Source organism: Erigeron canadensis, chromosome 8 (assembly GCF_010389155.1).
Source record: "Erigeron canadensis isolate Cc75 chromosome 8, C_canadensis_v1, whole genome shotgun sequence".
Taxonomy (NCBI): domain Eukaryota; kingdom Viridiplantae; phylum Streptophyta; class Magnoliopsida; order Asterales; family Asteraceae; genus Erigeron; species Erigeron canadensis.
Window position 1 is genome coordinate 24,625,281 of NC_057768.1, and position 22,126 is coordinate 24,647,406.

The 22,126-nt window shown below is 33.5% G+C and overlaps 3 protein-coding genes across 4 annotated transcripts; all 3 read right to left on the reverse strand.

The window, feature by feature from the left end:
* Nucleotides 1–4,049: 4,049 nt before the first annotated feature.
* LOC122611217 lies at nt 4,050–6,782 on the reverse strand. The gene is made up of 2 exons (XM_043784202.1): nt 6,641–6,782; nt 4,050–6,064 (listed from the first exon to the last, which is right to left on the reverse strand). Exon 2 carries the CDS (start codon nt 6,006–6,008, stop codon nt 5,547–5,549), a length of 462 nt encoding a protein of 153 aa, XP_043640137.1. The 5' UTR covers nt 6,009–6,064; nt 6,641–6,782; the 3' UTR covers nt 4,050–5,546.
* A 549-nt stretch (nt 6,783–7,331) lies between these two features.
* Nucleotides 7,332–8,507, reverse strand: LOC122610475. The gene has a single exon (XM_043783464.1). It carries the CDS (start codon nt 8,505–8,507, stop codon nt 7,332–7,334), a length of 1,176 nt encoding a protein of 391 aa, XP_043639399.1.
* Nucleotides 8,508–18,088: 9,581 nt separating this feature from the next.
* Nucleotides 18,089–21,923, reverse strand: LOC122578718 (YTH domain-containing protein ECT3-like). 2 transcript variants are annotated; one of them, XM_043750737.1, is made up of 7 exons: nt 21,675–21,923; nt 20,669–20,820; nt 20,497–20,570; nt 19,926–20,408; nt 19,301–19,831; nt 18,998–19,210; nt 18,089–18,913 (listed from the first exon to the last, which is right to left on the reverse strand). In XM_043750737.1, exons 2-7 carry the CDS (start codon nt 20,754–20,756, stop codon nt 18,335–18,337), a joined length of 1,968 nt encoding a protein of 655 aa, XP_043606672.1. In that variant the 5' UTR covers nt 20,757–20,820; nt 21,675–21,923; the 3' UTR covers nt 18,089–18,334. The 2 variants fall into 2 exon arrangements, with proteins under 2 accessions (XP_043606672.1, XP_043606670.1); XM_043750735.1 differs by having other exon boundaries at nt 19,301–19,834.
* Nucleotides 21,924–22,126: the final 203 nt, after the last annotated feature.

Consider the following 22,126-nt stretch of genomic DNA (forward strand, 5'->3'; position numbering starts at 1 on the left):
GATAATTCATATATTACATGTAGTAATTGCCAGAAATGTTGACTGACCAAAAAGAGAGTGAAAAATTTATATATGCCAGCTGCAAATGCTCCGATCAGTAATTAGTATACATATGTTTGAAGCATAGTACATAAGTCGATTCCAAATAAAAATCCTCGAAAAAAAAGGAGCAAGAAAATAAGATGGTCAAACTCGAGGTATGAAAGACCCCATTAAAGTTATTGATGAAACAAGACATGGAGGTATAGAGAAATCTCAAGTACCTGAAAAAGTGAATATTAAACATTGAGATCTCAATAAACAATATCATGTCTAGAGAGTTATGGAATCGATCGAATAAGTGAAATCGACGTCGATAATGATTTTGAATTTGATATAGCGCTAAGTACTATGGATAAATATGAGGATCTTGAAATCATGCATGAAAAAAAAGGGTTCTAAGATATATATAATTGGCGAAAAGAAAAAGACGCAAAAGTTGGACATCAAGTCCGTACACTTGAAAGTGTAACGTTTTATATATAATTGTTGAGTGCGAAACATAAATGACAAAATCACATGTACGATACATAATGCATAATCTTCCAAGTAATCGACAACCAAGATGGAGCATTTACGAATAAATTTATAATGGTTGACCATAATTGATATAAGTGGGCCATTGTGAAACTTGTCATGGAATGAGGATTTTTCGCAAAAGATATTGACTTGATTACGATGAGATTTATTCTCACGTGGTGAATGCAACTATTGATATCTTATAAATCTGGCAACATAAAATAATATGAAACAACGTCTTATGAATGAATTATTTTGAGCTCTGAAGATATTATATATAGTGCATATAGTATGCATTATTCTTTAAATTGTAATATTACTTGAAGTATATAAAATGCATGGAGCATGTCTAATGACTCAAAGCTATAACAAACATGCTTGAAAAATCCTTGAAAACAACATGTAGCAAATATAATCTATAAGTCCATAATAGACCTTTGGTAAAGTCGATCTCTTTGAAATTTAGCTTGAAGTTATGAGATATATTTACCCAAAGATATTAAAGAAATATAAAACGTGAATACGTTAGTAGAGCAAAAGATCTCTATGGCAATTTTATGTTGGAAGTGTGAGGTGGAAATCTTGAATAAACAAAGTCAGAAAATTCTAGTGATGAATAATTACTCACAAGGAATTTATATGATGAGAAAACATGTTGTGGGTATATCTATTTGTTGGAATTTCGGATGCCCAAGACACATATTAAATTGACGTGGCTAGTATGTGATGATCCAAGTCAGGTCATACCCAATAACAAGTTAGACAAACACTTATGATATGTATTTATATGATATGATCTTTAAATAAATAACAATACTTGAAGCATTTAGGAAATGAGTTTCTAAATAAATGCACTTGAGAAATATAAGTAAATTATATGGATAATTTATTTTGAGAAATATGTGAATGTGTTTATTTGGCAAAATAAACACTTATGTGTGTTATGTATAATACATAATATGTTACATAAGGTATATAACATGTTATAATACATTTATATATATTGTATAAAAGGAAAATGCAAGTGGATTTTGAGTTGGTGAGACCCATGTGGTCTCACCTTGAGGCCGGCCACCCCCCACCCAAAATGCACATGCATTTGCTTGTTTTATATAACCCACTAGCTACATTGGAAACACACACTTAATACATGCACTTGCTATAGTGTTCTCTCAACTCTCAAGTGTTAAAACTCTCTCTTTTTCTCTCTTGATTTTCGGCACAAACAAGGCAAAAGGAGAAGGGTTTTTCAAGTCTAAATCCTAGCATATTTGGGTGTTTGTTGGAGGCTTGGGGTATACAAGCTTGAGGTACTTCTATCTTGAAGACTTGGCTTATTTAAGAACATCATCTTCTTCATATCAACCTTCTCATAAGCTTGGAAGAAGGTAGTCTTCTAAACACCCTATGGTTGTTATTTTGATTGTATGACATTCATATACATGGATCCTTATTGTTTGGGGTTTTCTTTTATAAGTTAAAATTTGGTTTTAACTATATATAACATAATGAAAGGTTCATTTTTCCGCTGCGTTTTTCATGTTATAAGGATAATATGACTTTGATAAAACCCAAAAGACCCAACACTATTTATTCAGTATAATAAATAATTTGTATATATGATCATTCAATATTGATACAGATCACTTGTTATTGTGAAAATGGCATTGATAAAGATCATTTTCATCCCTTGTGGAGATAAATTCCTGATTCAAAATATTATATTTGAGTAGCATTGAGTCATTATTAACGTATATAACAATATATTGTTTTCTGTTCTTTCAGTAAAGATAGAGATCTTATCCCATGAGAATATATTAGTGGGTAAAACATATATTTTATTACATTGGAGGCGATAAAGTTATAATTTTACATTATACTAACCTATCAAAGCAGTTTTAGTTTGTTTTGATAATGCAGGATGATCGATTACAAACAGATATGTATTTATAAATGTTGGCATCAACTTAATCGTATATTATAAGTTAATTGACAAATCAACATGAAGATAATGCAGCATAGATGTTTTCAACAATTAAAGTTGTATATCAAATGAAACTTGCTCGCGATACTAAAGACTCAAGAGTTCAAGTGATGTGATCATGAGGGGGAGAAGATACGCACTGCACTCTTTTTCCCTTGGCCATGGCTTTGTCCCATTGGGTTTTCCTGGCAAGGTTTTTAATGAGGCAACATCCCCAAGCGTATCAAAAGAACTATGTACTCTTTTTCCTTCACTAGGTTTTTGTCCCATTGGGTTTTTCCTAGTAAGGTTTTAACGAGACATATTCTTTGACCGGTGGATAGCCAAGGGGGAGTATTATGAATTCATAGATTGTGGCTATCCACATCCTATAACTCATTCTCTTTTGTATTCCATCTATTATTAATGTACTAATTGTATTAATCTCATGTAGCTTATATATAGTGGCTCATGTATGGATATGAGATAGAATGAAAATCATACTCATATTTTCTCTATTCTTGTTTTCTCTATTTTCTATTGTTATTATATATATATATATATATATATATATATATATATATATATATTTGCTAGCTATTAGGTCGTTGTTTTATAATTTAACAACTTGTTGGCTTGTTGCCTACTTGCTAGTTGCTACAAAGACCAAAGTATATACTACGAGTACTTCTTTTAAGGTCAAAATTAATATAGTAACTTAATAAAGATACAAAGTTTTAAAATATACTTAATCATTATATGGTGTAGTAATTAAATTACAATACTATTGTTACAGACTTTTAAGTTTTTTGAAAAGTGGTATCAAAAGTAACAAGGTAATTTTATGACCTTATTTCTAGAAATTGAGAAGGAAAGAGCACAAGTTAATAAGTTAATTATTCTAGAACAAAATAATTATAAAATGACGAGAATCACCGAATGTCATCATCAAACACGTTTTTTTTTTAAATCTTATTCCATATATCGCACAAACAAGTAAACAAGCCTATGTTGAATTATATATGAGTCAAACGTATGAAACAAAGACCAAAAAAGATATATACAAGTGACAGTCTTATGATGAAAGCAATGAAGGGGGTAAATGGGGTGGTTGGGTTTTCATCTACTCCATTTCATTTCATACATCATTTCTTGTAAGTTGTTGGATGAGTGATTATGACACCATTTATTTATCTTATATATATTAACAATGGTCCACTAGATGATGCCCCCATAACAAGTCCTTTAACACCCATTTATCTATCTATTAACACCCAATTAACATTACAAGCGTGTACCAAATCATATCATGACTGAATTGGGTATCGTTCACCTTGACATATGTATATAGTCCAATATACATATAAGCACCAATCCATCAAAACTTCTATTAACAAGATTAAAATAACATCTGACATAACATGTACTATCGATACTTGAAATTTTATCAGAAACTCAGAATATATAATCTAACATGGCTACACCAAAAGACTTAAGAAAAACGATACAAGAGTTTAAAGACAAAAACTTTTGCAGAACGAAAACGAAAGTGTATCGATTTGTAACAAACTGGATACACCAACAGTACAGCAAATCTGGAGCAAACCAAAAGCAATGAAACCTTTAATTTTGATAACTTGGGCCCATAATCACATCTTCATTTCTTATACCAAGACTGGAAAAACATCAAAATCGTCAAAACATACTGGATCTAAATTCGGTGAGAATTAGAAGAAAAGACATGATGCGTGCTTGAATGTTGTAGCAACGCAACAGAGCCTTCTCGAAGATCATAATATCAATTTTGTGCCCCTTCAATACAACCCATTTGATGTATCCTATGATGCTTTCTGCTAACATATGAGCATGTTTTCATCTACGCATATGGAGTAATTGTAGTTGACCTCACTCGTGCGACAAGTATGTGGTCCATAGAGGACTTCGTACATGTTCCAAATCAAAAGTTTTTCATTTTATCTGATAGTTGAAACATCTTATCAGATGACAGATGGAGAAACATCCTCCTTGGGTTTCACAGGTGTCTGCTTCCATTGAAATTGCAAGAGACACTCCATTCAGTTCTCGAGAGTCCTCTTCATTGAGTTCACGAGAGCCCACTCCATCGACACCCTGCCCCTATTCACTTCACAAGAGCCTTCTCTATCGACACCCTGCCCCTATTCACTTCACAAGAGCCTTCTCTATCGACACCCTGCCCCCATTCACTTCACAAAAGCCTCTACAGTTAAGCTAATGAGAGCCAGTTCCACCATGTTCACTCGAGCCTGCTCCATCCCACAGAGAGTAATATGTATAAAGCTTCTGCAATTGTATTAGAAAGAAAAAAGTCACTAACCAATCGAATAGTTATCTCACAAGTATCATAACATAAACAGATAATTATTGCTATCGACTAATTAAAACTCTCCTGAACGATAACACCTTCAGATCCTGCAAAATAACATCTTGACACGAAAGAAAATTAGAACAGATAAACACATATAAGAGAATACTAATAACAGAAGAAAAGAACATTTCCTGCACACACAAAAAAAAACGCACTAGATATAAATAAAGAAACTCGTCAACGAATTTCCCCTGGTCTGAAGTGGTCTATTCCTGTGAATCAAAACTACCAAAAGAGGAGACAAATGGTAGTTAGCATGTTAAAGATGAAACTGGGGTTGCAGAAATTAGGCCAAAGTCATAAGGGGGTATCAAATGTTCTAGGGCGATGTCTTGTCACAAGACCATAACTAGAAACAATACACAGACGGAAAAAAAGTCATCAACCTATCAAATCAGAAGAACACATAACGCTCACTTAACGCTTAATAATAATGTCAAACTCCTTGCTTAAAGCCGAGTTATAAAGCACTAAATACAACATTAGATCCAAATATAAGTTGTTCCTACAAATAGGCACGACATAAAGTCTGCCATTTAGGTACTCGCATAAAGTTTAAGAATTTAAAGTTGTCCGGCTAAAATGAAAATTGCAGAAAGACATCAGAAGTTAATACGCCTAGTTAAGATCCATGCCATCGCCGACTTGACTGCAGATCGGAGAAACAGCAGTAAACGACCTCTCAAACGGAGAGGGGTGGAATTGTCCACTCCTTCTGCGCTTAAAAGCGCAGCTCTCCGGAGGAGATGAAGAACAACTGGTCTCCTCTTCGAGCTTCCTTCGGACACCTTTCACGGCCTGCACTTCAGTCTCGGTTAAAGGAAACAGTTGACGGGTAACTCTGCAAAGGGAATTATGGTTATCATAAAGAATTCTCTGGTTACAATTTTTGTCACAAATGTGTGTAAGCCCGGTTAGTTTGCAGCGAAACATATTGCCACAAACATGTTCATTTTCGCATTTCCAATCGCACTTGTGAACAGAGTTTGGACCATCTTGGCCTAGTATACTTGACAGATAAATAACATTTGTAGGCACAACAGCTACCACAGATTTTCCAAATACCTCCATTGCGTCCATTTTCGTTTCTTTTTCCGAATTCGAAAGCTGTTATGGGCTCTTTGTCCTAAAGTTCTCTGCATAGAGCCCAAAACAACACCAAAAACTATCAACTTCATTGACTACTTAAGCATCTATGCACTAAGGCTACCTTTATACAATTCTATCTGAACCAAATTAAACCCATATGCAAAAAATTAAGAGCTTATTCAAATAATTCAGATCCAGATTATAAGCAATGAATATCACACACAAATTCAAGACCTTTTGGTTGATAGGTCACCTACCGCTAGACCAATTCACATTTGGTCTAAATAATAGAAATCACACAAGTTATTTTTCAAAAGCTTTTAGGATCTCAATTACATATATGGTGTATATATAATAATATAATATAATTATATCATATAAATTTTCTAAATACAAACAGCATATATATATATAATATAATTATATAATATTATAAGAAAATACAAAAAGTGAATAAACAATTAATTAATTTTCATGAAGAAATTAAATCTATAATCATCCAACAAGTTTGGAGTGAAAATTAAAATATCTAAATATGAAATTGATATGAATGAAAAGTTAAAAACTAGGAAGAATTAAATTATGGAATAAAATGTGAAAGAAATTGAGGAAGGAGGACTGACCTAATAATAATAATAATGAAAGCGGAAGGAAAGAAAGGGGGGCTTGTTGTTGTATTTTTGTTAGATTCTATTCTCTCTAGAGAGAGAAAGAGAAAGGGAGTGAGAGAGATAATGACCGGAGGAACAAGGAGGGGCAAAGAAAGGAAAATTTTGCAACTGGTTTGTTGTGAGGGACTCTGGTATTTATAGAGATACACTCGACGTGACCCGCTCGGAGTTTTCCATTATTCTTTTTCTCAAGTAAAAGTGCGAGTATAAAGGTATCTTTGACAAAAGTAACAGAGCTAGAGATTAGGGATATAATTAGGGGTTGAAGTTAAAATTAAAAGCTAGGGCTAAGAGCATTTATAATGGGAGACACTTATCCTCCAAAAATTATTCGTTGTCAGCACCATATCAGTCTAAGGATTAATCAAGGATTAATCCCCAAAACACTCACAATGTCAGAACTAGTATAGGACCTATTATTTATTTAACTTTATCTTTCCAACCCAATATTCTACCATCTATTTAATTATACACATTCAACCCTCTAACTTATACAACTTCAATATTTTTAATAAAAACACACTTAAAAATTTCATTAAATAAAAAAAGCATACAATACAATACTAAACAAAACAGCACATTATTAATTAAAAACAACAACATAGTTTCACAATTTATTATTACTAAGACAAACAGTAATGGATCACGAGAGACGCCAAATATGCTTGACAAGATCGTGACGAAGACCATGGTGATTGGTCCGTGCGTGGACCGTCATCCTCTCTCGAAAGGTACGAACAGGTACACGGGGTGGCTCTGCTAGGATTTCTATATTATAGGAGGTTATTGCATGACCCGAATCCTCAACGATCATGTTATGCAATATAACACAAGCATACATGGTTCGACGAATCTTATTGACACTAAACAACCTTATGGGGTGTGTAATGATCGCCCAACGACCTTGGAGAACTCCAAATGCTCGTTCCACATTTTTTCGCGCACTTTCTTGATCCTTCTTGAATTTTTTCTTTTTCGGGTCTTGTGGGCATGAAAAAGCCTTAACGAATGTCGACCACTCAGGATAAATACCGTCGGCTAGATAGTACCCCTTCTGGTAATCGGTTCCGTTAACCATAAATGAAGTACTCGGAGCCGTATCCTCAATGATAGTACCCCTTATGTCATTGGTCGAACCTGCCGTTCCAAAAAACGCATGCCAAATCCATAAATCGTACAATGCAGCCGCTTCAAGCATGATGGTTGGTACCCCTTTATCACCTTGAGTGAACTGGCATTGCCATGCTTTTGGACACCTTTTCCAAGGCCAATGCATACAGTCGATGCTCCCAAGCATCCCTGGAAAACCGTGAAGTTGTGCGTGTTTCTGGTAAAGACGTTGTATATCATTTGTTGTTGGTCTTCGTAAGTCCTCTTCTCTGTAAAGGTCAAAGACACACTTACAAAAAGCATCAAGCGCGTTTTTGGAAATTTCTTCACCCATTTGTAGATACTCATCAAGTGAATCGGCCACGTTGCCATACGCCGACTGACGTATAGCCGAAGTACACATTTGAATTGTAGAAAAACCGAGTTTACCTCTTGCATCTACACGCTGGTTTCGAAACTCAACAAAATGACGAGGAACAGGCTCATCACCGACTGGGGAGAAAGAAACGATATCGTTAGCTATACGCATGAACAGCTCTTTTCGCATTCGAAAACGCCGCTTAAAGAAGTGTGGCGGGTACTTTGCGTTTTCTATAAAGTAATCATTTAGTAACTGATTCCCTGTACCAAGTTGATCTCTTGGAATATAAACACGAGTGAGAGGGGTTAAAGATTCCCCATTTTCGACCAAATCGATAAAATCACCCATTATAGTGATAAGTTCTTCATCGTCGGAGTCGTTCCCAAATAACTCCGGTCGTGTGTATGTGTTAGCACTCGACGGAAGTGGAAAAGATATGATAATTTTAGATATATGAATGTGTGTTTTATGTTTATAAAAGTGTGTTTTTGTGTATAAAAACTATAGATGTAAAGATGTTATATATATAAGTGATAAAAAGGGACCAAAAGTGAAAATGTGTATCAAATTCGGAAATGGCCGTTTCAAGGACTAATTGTGTCAATTTTTTGAAAAGTTTTAAATATTTTACTGTTGATTTAAAAAAAAAAAACATATGCTCCTCTGTTTGTCTTTGTGGGAACGAGTGCACGAGAACGAGCCTAGTGACGAGCCACACCTAACTGTGGGCGTTCGTCCCTCATCCGAGAACGAGTCGGGAACGGGTGGGAACGAGCCCACTATGAATGCTCTAAAATATGAAGCTATAAAAATGAAGCTTATAAAATTATAAAACTGTTTGGTAAATTGATTGTAAGATGTAGCTATAAATGTATAATTACATTAGACATATAATTAATTTTTCTTAAAAGAAAAAATATCATGCGTGATTAAAAAGTTCAAAGAAAAATGATTATTAACAAGAAATAAGTAAAGTAAAAATTTCGTTCAATAACATTATAATTTCATACTAAAAGAAGTAAAAATTTACAGTAAAACAAATTGATATCTAGATTTGAGAAAAAAGACTTGAGATGAAATAAGAGGGAGGCGACCAACTTCGAAATAAGTGGATAATTGGGTTTCGGCTTAGATACGAGTTCATTAGATCGGTAATGATTGCAGGTCTGCTGGGTGTGTGACTAACAAAGGCTATTTGTGTAATTTAATAAATAGGGTTGGGGCTTTTGTTTATTATTTCTATGGGCTCAAAGGCAACCCAGCTGCTCAAAAGCATTCTCGGTTTTACTTAAAATTTTAAGTTCGATCTTTAGAGATTGCAAAACTTTCGGGTTTATCCTTTTGAATATTTGTAACTACTCATGGTCAACATTCTCGTTGTCTAGTGTACGTGCAAGATTTCATCATTATACAATAAGGTTTCCCCAATGTCGTATACCGACTGAATATTCGAAAAAAAATGTAAATGGGTTGTTAAAAAAATGTAAATGTAAATTGTTTTGAATTGATCAATAGAGTCTTTAAGCTTGTAATATAGAGTCATAAAATAGTTGTATATATTTATAATAATAAAATTGAAAATAAGAGTTTTTAAAATAAAAGATATAAGTTTTTTATGCACATTAACTACAATATTCTTATATGTAAATCCAAATAGTGTATGAGAAAAGAAAAAACAATTAATTTACGTGGGTTATTCATTAGTTTATTTTAGGTCGAGTAATACAGTTCAAAGCTCTTGGAAAAATAAGAATTTTTTTTTCTTTAGAAATGTTTAAATGAGAATTTACTTATGGACCAATTAAGTAACATATGTTAAACTTCTTAATATTAGCAGGTAATTGATAATTTAAAAAGAAAAACAAAAAAAATGATATATGAAAGAAAGAATGTCGACTAAAATACATGAATATATGAAAAGTTGTTCTTAAAATATTTTTGTAAGTATAATTTAATCTATATCTATTCTATACTTATATTATAAAACAGATCTTCCCTGTTTACATTTTAAGTTTCAATATTTACTTTCCCGAAATGCCCATATTTCAATTCTATATTTACCTAACACTATTTCTCTCTCCTCAAATCTCAACCAATCATTTGTTTCCTCTCTCCTGCATAAATCATTTATTCTTCCAATTCATTCAAAATCTTTTATCTCAAAAACAGTATATCAATAAATTATAAAAATTATATGGGTGTTTTTAAAATTTTATGCTCTTTTATTAGAGATGTCATTCGATATACTTTCGACGAATTTTTAAATCCGAGGCCGGAGCCCGTACGGCTAAGACATTTGGCTATCACACTCTATGACCTATCACCTCATCATTTCACCGCCGCAACACACGGGTACTTGCTCTCGTAATGTATATTGTATTTACGTAGTCGCTATATATGTGTCTGCATTTATATATGCGTCTACCTATATGTCATGTGACACATGTGAAGTAGTCTGAAAATTCACATGAAATTCATCTTAAATGTTGTTCAAAATCAATTACGCCAAATACTATATTCTCTTCTTTTATCTTCATAGTTGACCTTCACGTCTCACATTAAAGTTCAACTTATTTTATTTTAAAGTATCATTTTGTAACAAAAAAGTACGGAGTACTTGAGATTTTGGTTCAATGATTATGGTTTATTTTTTAGAAAAAAATTCATTTTGATAAGAGTTTAAATTTTGAAGGTAAGATTTCATTTATAATATTATGGGAATCGATATATTAACAACAATTATTAGCCATTTATAACAAATGTACATGTTTTACTGTACAGTTTATAATTGCGTATATACATTGTTATGAATTGCAAATATTTGTTGTAGATATATCATTCACCTAATGTTATACACATATAAAACATGAAATAGCAAATCCTTTAAAGTGTTATAAGGATCAAACTCAAATATGGACATACTAATTTTAGAGGATGTTTTCGGTTAATATGTCATTTTGAAAAATAAATAATATAATAATAATAATAAAAGAACACTTTTGGCATATTTAGAAACTTTAAAATAGCGGACAATCACAATACCTTTAAAAGAAACTCATGCAACTCTTTTTATTTCCTTTCATGTATGATTTAATGAATTATCATCTTTCTGTAATTATAATACGTAAACAGTGATGAGAAGCACAAAATAATAATTTGAATAGCTTGTGACATATTTAAACGAGATGGGTATCCGCATAATGCGGCGGCGGTGGCGGCAACGGGTGGTGCTAGTGGCGGCAACGGGTGGTGCTAGTGGCGGTGGTGGTAACGATGTGGTTATTAATCTAAATATAATTAATGTAAATGGTAGTTTAGTTATTTTATGGTTAAGACATATATCTTTTGTAAATAAATTTATTAAAAATACTGTGAGATATTAAGTAGAAATATTTAAATTAATTAATAAATAAGATAGATAGTTTGGATAAATTAATATGAGAGTAAACTATTTTAGAGATATATTGGGTAGATTTAGTGTGTGAGTTAGGAATGTGTTGAAAATTAAGGGTATTTTGGGTATTTTAAAGGTAGAGAATTGAAAAGAAGAGAGAGTAGTTTGTTTATTAATATAGTATAGATATAGATAGAATGACACATACCAAACAAAAGATGGCCGGGGGAAAATGCTACGTTTTACATAATTTGTCCATGACATGCATGAAAGTTATAACTATATGAAAGTGAGTTATAAATTAAACTTTATCAAAGTATAAAGTGTATAGTGTTTCTCAAGAGAATATATATATCTTCTTTGCTTAAGATCTAATCCTACTTTTTTTATTTATATGACGATACTTAGATCTTTTGCTTTATTATATTATATCTTAAATCAAGTGCACGATTAGGAACAAAGGAAGCATAATTTCTTATTTATTTCATTTATTTTTTAGACAATTTTTTTTCTTCTTTTTGTCATTTATCTTTGGACAAAATATTATTTTAGCATCAGCCTGTTGCCCTGTTGTTATGTACTTGTTTCACAAATATTCATTTATATATATATATATATATTTTATGGTATATAAGAGAATTTTGTTTTATTCAAAACTGTGTTGATGTTGTATCCTTGTATGATACATAAAAAAGAAATGTTTATCAAAAGAAAATGCGGTGAGGACCGAGGAGGAAAGGCCGAAAGGGTATGGCCATAACGTGGATCTATAACTTATTAAAAATGAATTAATTTAAAAAGTCCATTTAATTAAATAATTAAAAGCAGTAATATGTATAGTAGAAGACTAGAAGAGTGGAGATATTTTGAAACGGATAATAAACGTAAGATAGACCACGTTAGCTATAATGTTCGATTATCTCAACGAATGGATAAGTTACACGTGTGCTGATCCCTTACCATTGGTTACACACGTGAGAACAGACCGGATCTTTTTCGTAAATGGATATTCCGTTTACTTTTTTGCTTACCAACCAAGCCTATATATTAACAACGTCAAACTAGTCACTTGTCTCGTTGGACATGGGAATTCTAGTCCCTATATTTACTTTCATACCGCTATTTCAAGATGAAATGATAATGGTTTTTTTTTTCTGTGAACTGTAATGAAATAATATTGTAATTTGTTATTTAGTTATTGATTATTATCATTATTATTTCAAGCCGACCAATATCAAATCGCATAACCAACTTCGACGGCTTATTAAGGTATTCAACTATTCTAATAGCATTTTGTTATGCTACAATTTACAAAAGATTTCTATGTTTGAATTTTGTTTTAAAAGGTTCCATCACTTTTTTTTTTTCACCTTTTGATTTGTTTGAGGTTCATAAGGCAGGTGGACTCACTAATAAGAAGAAAAGGTTGGTGCTGAAAGGAAATTACCTGTTGGTGTATACCGTTGGTACTAAATGAGAAAATGTTTGCCAACGGGATTATAAATACGGACATAATCTTCTATGATGTTAAGTTGTTCGGTGTTTTTTTTTTTTTTATGTTATATGAATAGAGGAGATCATGTTTTCATGACGTTGGATGATTGGTGCAATTTTAACATAATGTAATATTGATTGTATGTTGGTGCCTACTCATTATTTGGTGTACGGGCAAACTTAAATTATAGTCAATTTTGAAAGAAAAAAACTAAGAAAATAATTAAAAATTTTTATTATATTCCTTTAAAATTATATTAGATTTGAATCTATATAGTTATGATAGGGTCATTAAAATACGTAAAATGTAATTGTATTGAATTGCAGTTGCTAAGTAGAAAAACAAATCACGGGCAGGAAAAAATTCAAATTAAATTATTGTTTAAAGGTTTCCTAGAAAATTTGTTTTCAAAGCAAATAGCTATACCGCCTATACCTTTATTTGATTCTCAATACATAAGAATGTTGTAAAGTTGCTTTCAATTTTCCTGATAAAGTATGAGATATTTTAATCATTAAATTAAAATCAAAGGTAGATTGAGAATAACTTTAAAAGATTTTAATCTTTTTAGTCATACACCAGGTTTGTTAGTTTGTTTATTTTTAGCTTAGATCCTAATGAAATGTAAGCATAAGTCATTCATAAAACCTATGTTTGAGCATAAAATGGCGGACCGTCTGACTCAGTGACAATACATGTTAATCGCGACAATCATCGCATGTTCAAATATATAATGCAAATCTAACAAGTTTTTCGTAAGTGTAATTGTAAGGTGACTATTATTGTCCTAAATCTGATTATATGTGTTTTTCATGTGCTCTAGAAGATTACGGCGCAAGTGAGCTTACTTGTATTATTACGAGTATGTTGTACGCATGATTTTGATATGAGAAAGTGTAATTGGACAATTTATGTCCTATTTTTATTGTATGTGTGAGATATTATATGAGGGTGAATGTACTGATATTATATACGAGTATGAGGGTTGAAACCAATGTCAGAGCACCCACTTTTTATTACTATGAAACCTCCAATGGCCGTACCGCTATCAAACTCTAGCCAAAACCAAAACCAAAACCAAATACCGCATAACCGCCTTGAAAATAATCGTTCAGTAGCAACTATTGTTACTGTATTGGTTACAACTTAGGCCCTCAACCATTGAGTGGTCATTGCCAATAAAGGGGACTCGAGTGCCCCTGAACACCATGAAATGATGGCTTATTATATGGCCCGTTAGTGAACTACTAGAGTAATTGGATGAAACCCCCTGATCCTATGTATCATTTGGTACCCACTATCCCTCAACCATGTCCAGGTGATTCCCAACTGTTGTATTATATAACTTTATCAAATCAAATCACAAAGCACGAAGCGGAATATAAAATCTATGTAGTTAATTAATTAACCAAGATAGAAAACGTGTACCTTAAATTGGAGAGAATAAAGCAAGAAACCTTTATAATAAGGTTTAAATTAAACCTCTCTACGATTGCACAACGTTGGAATGTATGTATGCTAGTGCTTGATCACGAACCGAACAACCCTTTGTTCCTAGCTCTAAATATAGACCCAATCAAAAACCCAAAACCCTTTTTTCTTGATGTAGTCGATCGAACCAAAGAGGAGAGGAGAAGAAGAGATTTTTAGGGTTTTAGAAAACCTAATGAATTGTGTGTAGAAAACAATTAGATTAGACCTCTATTTATAGACTTAGGAAACTTGATGACCAAGTTTAGGGTTTGTGAAACCCTTGGACGACCGGCCCCCCCTCTAGAACAATCTAGAGGGTTTCCTAATTTTTTCCTAATTCCAACTCTTCTCCGTTAAGTCCGTTAGTTAAGTACCGTTAACTTTTAACTCTTTTAACAGACCTCCGTTAGTTTTTCGTGATCAAATTAATTAATAAATTACATTTAATATATTAATTAATTTATAGTTACATTCACGTTGAAGTGTGACCCCGTAGGCTTAAATACTTTCCGGGCATACGTTTATTTTATGTGATCATATTCTAACACCAACCACTTAATAATCCTCTTATTATCTCAAGTTTTAATTTGACAAGACTTGAACCCAAGACCTCCCCTGGAAAGTGACGGCTGGTGGCCGCTGGGCTAGTGAAATACTAAGTACACTAACAAACCGATTCCGGCTAAGATGATGCAGCCACGAGAACACACACAGAACATGGAATTATGGAAGTAAACGAAGGGTTTGGCCGAATGGAAACTGTAATATACTTATATTGATGCACAACATTCCATCTTTTTATTATGTTTTTAACATGATATTGCAATAATGTTAACTACACTAAAGTTACTCTCAAGTGTAAGGGTTAAGGGAATTGTTATCCTTCCGAGTAACTTAGACATGGAAATCCTCCTCTGTTTATTCATTTAAACTTTAATTTTAAACACACGATGTTTAAGTCTGGAAACATTTCGTGAACACCCGAAGAGCCCAGGTAGATGTGTTTTGAAACATCTTGTTAATGTGGTACGACCAGTTAAACCAAAAAAGAGCTTGAAAGGAATTAGAGAGAAGTGATTGGTTTATTTTTTTCAATATCATTCCAAAAACAAAAAACATGAAAACATGGGAAACCACCCACGATTCTATCTATTTTCCCACAACCTAATAATTGACTTCCAAAAGTCAACAGACTAAGTAAAATCTGAAAAACAATGAAACCAACGTGCAGTCGTGGAGTATGGGCTACGCAAGACTACTTGGGCTTATTGGTTTCTTTGGGTCCATTTCACTTTTCAGGGCCTGATATTGTAAACTTATTATTTATGCTTTATTGAGCTCGTGTATACCTACAAATACGGGTGAGCACGGTTGGTTTTTGATCAAGACTGAACCGAATCTTTCGGTTTTTGAAAATCAGAAACCGTGGATTCGGTTTTGGCTCAGTTTGGTTTTTCTGTTTCGGTTTCTAAATTTTCATAAATTATTGGATGAATCATGAATGGACAGTTGTTTGCTACAGTTGAATGAAGAATTTGTCGAATACTACTTATATGTTAGAGGTTACCCAATGCCACTCGTCCCTCACTCGTCCGGCTTGGAGGGACTAGTCCACACCATTGGGTGGGACTAGTCCTCCACTCGTTCTTCGTATTCGTTCGTTTCACTAGATCCTGCAGGGACGAGTTCTTGTAGGTGTTTTTTTCTTTTTTTTTTTTTTTAAATCCTATATACAAAGAAGAAGACAAAAAATTAGTGGGTCTAAGACTAGTTCTTGAAGGATGAGTGCATTAGGTATGTTTTGGGGGGTTAGTCCTTGGAGTGTTTTTTGTTATTGTGGCGCCGATAGGGACTAGTCCTTAAGGGATGAGTCCCTGACATTGGGTAGCCTCTTATAGCTTTAATAAATCGTTTTGTTATAATTATGGGAGGAGATTCATGTTAAGGAGATCTCAACCCTTGGATTGAATCCAAGAGTCAAAGGGTCAAATTTTGACTCTTGGATTTAATCAAAGGGTTAGAACTTCTTAATTTGACCTTACAATTTGAGGGGATAATTTCCGTTAGTTATAGTATTCAGATAACCATATTTGTTTTCTTATAAATTGATATTGATATGCTATTGTTTTACATCTATTTTATAGCTCTGTAGTTATCTAATTCTACATAGTTTATTTCATTACTAGATAAAACCAAAAATATGATGAATTCTTTTAACTTACACTACAAATACGAACTTTTGCATCAATCGTTTATCACACGGATTGTAAATATGTTTATAAATTGATATAAATATTAAATGAAATTAAATATATATGGTTTCGGTTCGGTTCTGTTTTTTCGGTGGGCTTGTACATGCATAACCAAAACTAGAAGCGATCCGTTCGGTTTTCAGAAACTAAAACCAATCTAATGGGTTTTATACGGTTTTCGGTTTTTTCAGTTCGCTTTTTGGTTTTTGCTTGCCTCTACCTGTAAGGAAAGAAAGAAAGAAACTTGCTCAGTGCCGCCTTCTGCGGGTTTTGAGCCCCAATACCTCGACAGTGTATGAGGGAGGTTAAGATTTAGACAGGCCTTACCTCTATTTAATAGAAAGGCTGCTTCCATTTCTACCTAAATGGTAGAAAAAACCCTTTAACCTTTGCATGAGATACAACTGACTGATGACCACTATTACCCACATGTTCCCTTCCCACACGTTATCACCTACAATGATTGGTGTTCACCACCCGGTAACGGGTTGTCCCTCTGCAGTTCGTCCTCTCTAAAAGTCGATGTATCAAAAGTCTCAGTTTATTACTATCATCAGATATATTAATAAATTAACAATTCAATAACACTAAAACTCGAGTTACACATACATATAATAATTTAATTTGAAAATACCACATTTATGCACAGGCCAGTAAAAAATCTAATAAGAACAATGCTAGATTTACAAACAAATTTTACCAATGAGGTTTATAATAACACCAATAAATACCAATAAAATTAATTTTATACTCTTTCATTTTTTTATTGGTACACATGGATTTGGATTTGTAGAGCCAACATTGTATTGTTTTAATTTATTTAGAGTTGGAAAGGAAAGGAGAGAAGAGTGAAAAATTATAAAAATACATTCTTAGGAGGGGGAGTGTAGTTATTTTTTCCTTCAAAAATTTTTCTCTCATTTTTTGAGGTGATTAGGAAGTGAAACTTTCTTTCAATCTCTTTTCCTTTCCTCTTTCAAGTTAACTAAACAATACAGCAAAAATAATATATTATAAGTTATAACTCTAGCATTCTAGAATTCTAGAGATACTTTGTCAATGGTTTACACTTAGAACAATCAAGTACGACAATTGGTTCATTGATAACTACACCAAAGATGGTATCGAGACTTTCTATCTGATTCCGAGTAAAGAAAACATAAAGATAGCAATAACATAAGCCACTAAAAGATCTACTTCGCCTAAACAAAATAAGACCAAGTGTTGAGACCGTTAAACCAAATCTGACTGGCCCATGGACTAGTAAATACCAAACCAATGACAAGCAATGCAAGTTATAAAACTAGACAAAAGATGAGAGCAAAAAAAGGGGGAAAAAAAGTCTGTATATCTTTGATCCCATGACAATGAAAGAACGAAAAGGCAAAATGTTTACATGCTGTATTTTCAGATTAGTATCACACCCCCAAAACACAATTTAATCCCAAAATAGAAAATCAACAGCTTTCCCTATCATCACCCTTGACTGAAAATTATACAACTCCACTTAAGATGGCGCAAAATATCATCACAAACTCTTGTATATGACTCAACTGTATTTTTAGCCTTTTGGCGAAACAATCTTTGTAGAATCTTTAGAAATACCAGCTTCCTTCACCTTGAGAGCTTTAGGATCAAGTGGGATTGTTCCCACAGTTAAAAAACCAGAAGATTCACCAAAACCGTTGACTTTGACTGGCATTGACCCCACAGTTAAAACATTAACAGGTTCAGTGGATACTGCAGAAGCAGCAGTACCACCAACAGCACCGGCAACTGTGGTTCCTGTCTGATCTGGGGCTATAGCAAGCGAGCGAAATCGTAAAATATCTTCTTCTGTTGGTTTCCCATCATCAACTGTGACACTTGGCACATTACTCTGTGAAGCATTTATGTCATTACCCCTGTCCGACTCTTCATCAGCAACCGGGGCCAACCCTAAGAAATTATTAAGCCTACGGGGAGGATGCAGAACAGGCACAAAAACTGGGGTGCCATAACTTTTGATTAGTAGTCTTGCTTTCTCTTCTTGCAATATTTTTTGGCGATTCTCGTAATACATAAAGTCATCGAATATCGATGTCTTCGACACATAGTTCTTAAATACTTTCAACATTTCCAACCCTTTTCTATATTTGATCTGCAAAACAACAAAGGTAGTGTTAGAAGATACGAAATCAGATCATAACATAGAACTAACTTGATTCTGGAATTAGCAACTAACCTCTTGCGTATCACGACTATTGGTGACTGGTTTGTGCTCGTTATTCTCTAATATAATATGACGGAAGTGAGGATTTGGCACATCTTTTATTATATGCCACTTCACCGGAAAACTTCCACTCCATTTGTCTTGCTGCCAGAAATCCATGTCCTTGTGAAAATCTACACGACCAGTCATCTCAGCAACTCCACAAAACTGCCCACTTGCATTAACCTATAATAGAAAGTGAAATACAACTTTCCAGCTTAGTTCAACGAATAAAGTTGTAAATAATTACATTTGGCATCTGATGCTAAAACTTACAGAGAAGAAGAGAAAGATAGGACAGCCTTTGGAGTCCCCTACTGATATTTTCTGGGCTTCTTCATAGGCGCTGTTCAGCTTCTTGTTTCCATTAGGGGTAGATGACCATACATTATACTTGACACTCTTATGAACATCATCTTCGCTATACGATTTTATAACAAAAAACTTTGCATTCACATATTCAACAGGAAATTCATCCTTGTTATACTGATCTATGGACATTACTATATTTCCTTGTGCGTCACTATTTCCAGCCTTTGTTGAGTAGGCTTTAACAGTCAGCAGACTATTTGATGTGTTTGTTCTAGGCCCACGATTCTGTTCGCCCAAAGCATTGGGATTTCCATTTGTATCATTTGAGGTTTTAACAATAGGTCCCTTTGATCGAATCTTATCCACTACCGCCCGCCCATTACCACTTGAACCATAATTAACCAGACCATTGTCGGGAGGAATAATCTTTGGCTGGTTTTGATTAGAAGTAGTTTTCCCGTTTGAAAGATTAGCAATAGCTGGACCAACTCGACCCTGCTAAGAAGTAAACGAAGAGATCAGATGGATAAAACGCAAAAAAAAAAAAAAAAAGCAACGAATTTTTAGTAGAAATTAAAAAAAGACAAACCTGAAGTAATTTTGAAGATGCCGGGCCTGAAACAGGGTTAGAAGTGATACCACCACTGACTGCAGTTAACTTATTTGGCCCACCATTAAGTTTAAAAGCATCAGAGACTTTTCCAAAGGAATTTGTGTAATTTGAAGCACCCCAGACGGGGTTCAAGGTATATGTCCCAGCTGCCGATGATGAATTGGCATTAAACCCTGATGTATCAACCCTATTTGCAGTAGATGTGTTCATATCCACGTATAAATCAGTTGGAGCACTGGTGTAAGTGTCCGAACCAGGTTGGACAACCATGGGATAATACGCTGGTGAAGAGGTGCCGTTTTCATAAGTTGGAACATAGTACTGTTGTGTCCCAATAAAAGAGCCATCAGCCCCAACCATCGCACCGGGAATATAAGGATTGTAAGGGTTAAACGGAGACTGTGCATATCCATAGCTAGGTGTATAATAAACATAAGGCATACTTTCTGTTTGACCACCCTGTATAAGTAATAAAACATCATAATTAATACCAAAACTTTATATATACGGATCCAAATTAAACAAGTTTCAAGGTCTATATGCTTACTATGTACTGATAATTTTGACCATCCACACCAAAAACTCTATGGTGGTCATCCCAATCACCGGGCGATTCAGGTCCTGCCAGCAATAGAACATACAAGACGTCAGAATATTACAGGTCACAAACATGGGCAGGAAGTAAAGAATGAGCAATTAACTAAATTCAGAACTAAAACCTGTACAAATATAGCCGTAATTGGTAGCAGAAGGATAGTACATGCCCTGCTGGTCAACAACAAACTCGGGGGCAACTTCGTTATACATAGCTTCAACGGGTTGTAAGATAATGACTCGTTAACTTTGAATTTATGTTAGTAGTTCTTTGAACCTGAACAAAGAAAAGGAACACTACAATCAACACAAATTCGTAACTCGCAACTAAACGCAACTAAACACACATATGTTCAATGTCAATTCTGTTCATCGGTTATATTAACTTTTCACATTCACCGCTTTTAACTTACAACTATTTAAGCAACTGCAATTCCATGCACAAAAATACAATACATATCAATTCCAAAAACAGCACCACTTTAAAAGCATTCGCAAACATCACAAATAGACGTCTTAATAATCAATATCATATACCGGTCTCTATAAAGCTAAATTTCGACTCGAAACTTCAAAATCGATACCAACATATTACCAGAGAAAAAAAAAATAAAAATCATAAAAATCGTATACAATGCTCAATCAGTTCAAGCTTCACATACTAGGCTATGCCAAAGTTCCTCCGAACACCAGGAAGCCCAAAAATCGAATTAACAAATTCCTCATATACATACATATACACACATCTATATCTATATCTATATATATATATATATATATATAAGTCAGGGGAGAAAACAATTCAGATAATGAAAACATTAATCCCTATAAAACATATATAGATATACACAAGTAATAAATTACAAGTATAATTAGTAATTAACAAACAATTAAACAAACCCTAACTTATGACACACACAGACGTGTATGTATATATATATATATATAAATCAAAGAGGGGGAAAGAATAGAATCGATGACCGCACGGAATACGACGAATAATAATCAATCACAGTATGTGTTTGTGCGTGTGTGCTTAAAGTTATAGATACGGGAAACGAATATATTATATATAAATTATACGTCTATATATAAATATAAATAATGAAATATAAATATATAAATATATACCTTGTGAAAGAAGAAAGAAGGAAAGAAGGAAAATTAATTCATGGGGAAAATTGGAATATATAGGACAGAGTTTAGAGGATGTTATTCCTCTGAATTTTAATTTTAATTAATTATAAGGAAAGAAAAAATTAGAGTGAGCCCTAACCCTAAGAGAGAGAAAATAGAGGGAATTTTATTTGGAGCGAAGGGAAAAAAGGGTGGGAAGATGAACTAAATTAAAACCTCCAATTAAAAGAAAAAAAAAGAAATTTGGTTTGATAAATAGATAGATGGATTTATATTTATAGAGAGAGAGAAAGAGATATAGAAGAAGAGAGACAAGGGATTGATTCGCTGGATGTCGAGGGGCCTTGCCTTTGCTTCATCTTGTTATTATTTGTAGTGGTGCGAGACACTATTTACAATCCTAACCCTTCCTCTCTTTTTTTCTTTCTCCCACGTATAATTTTCTT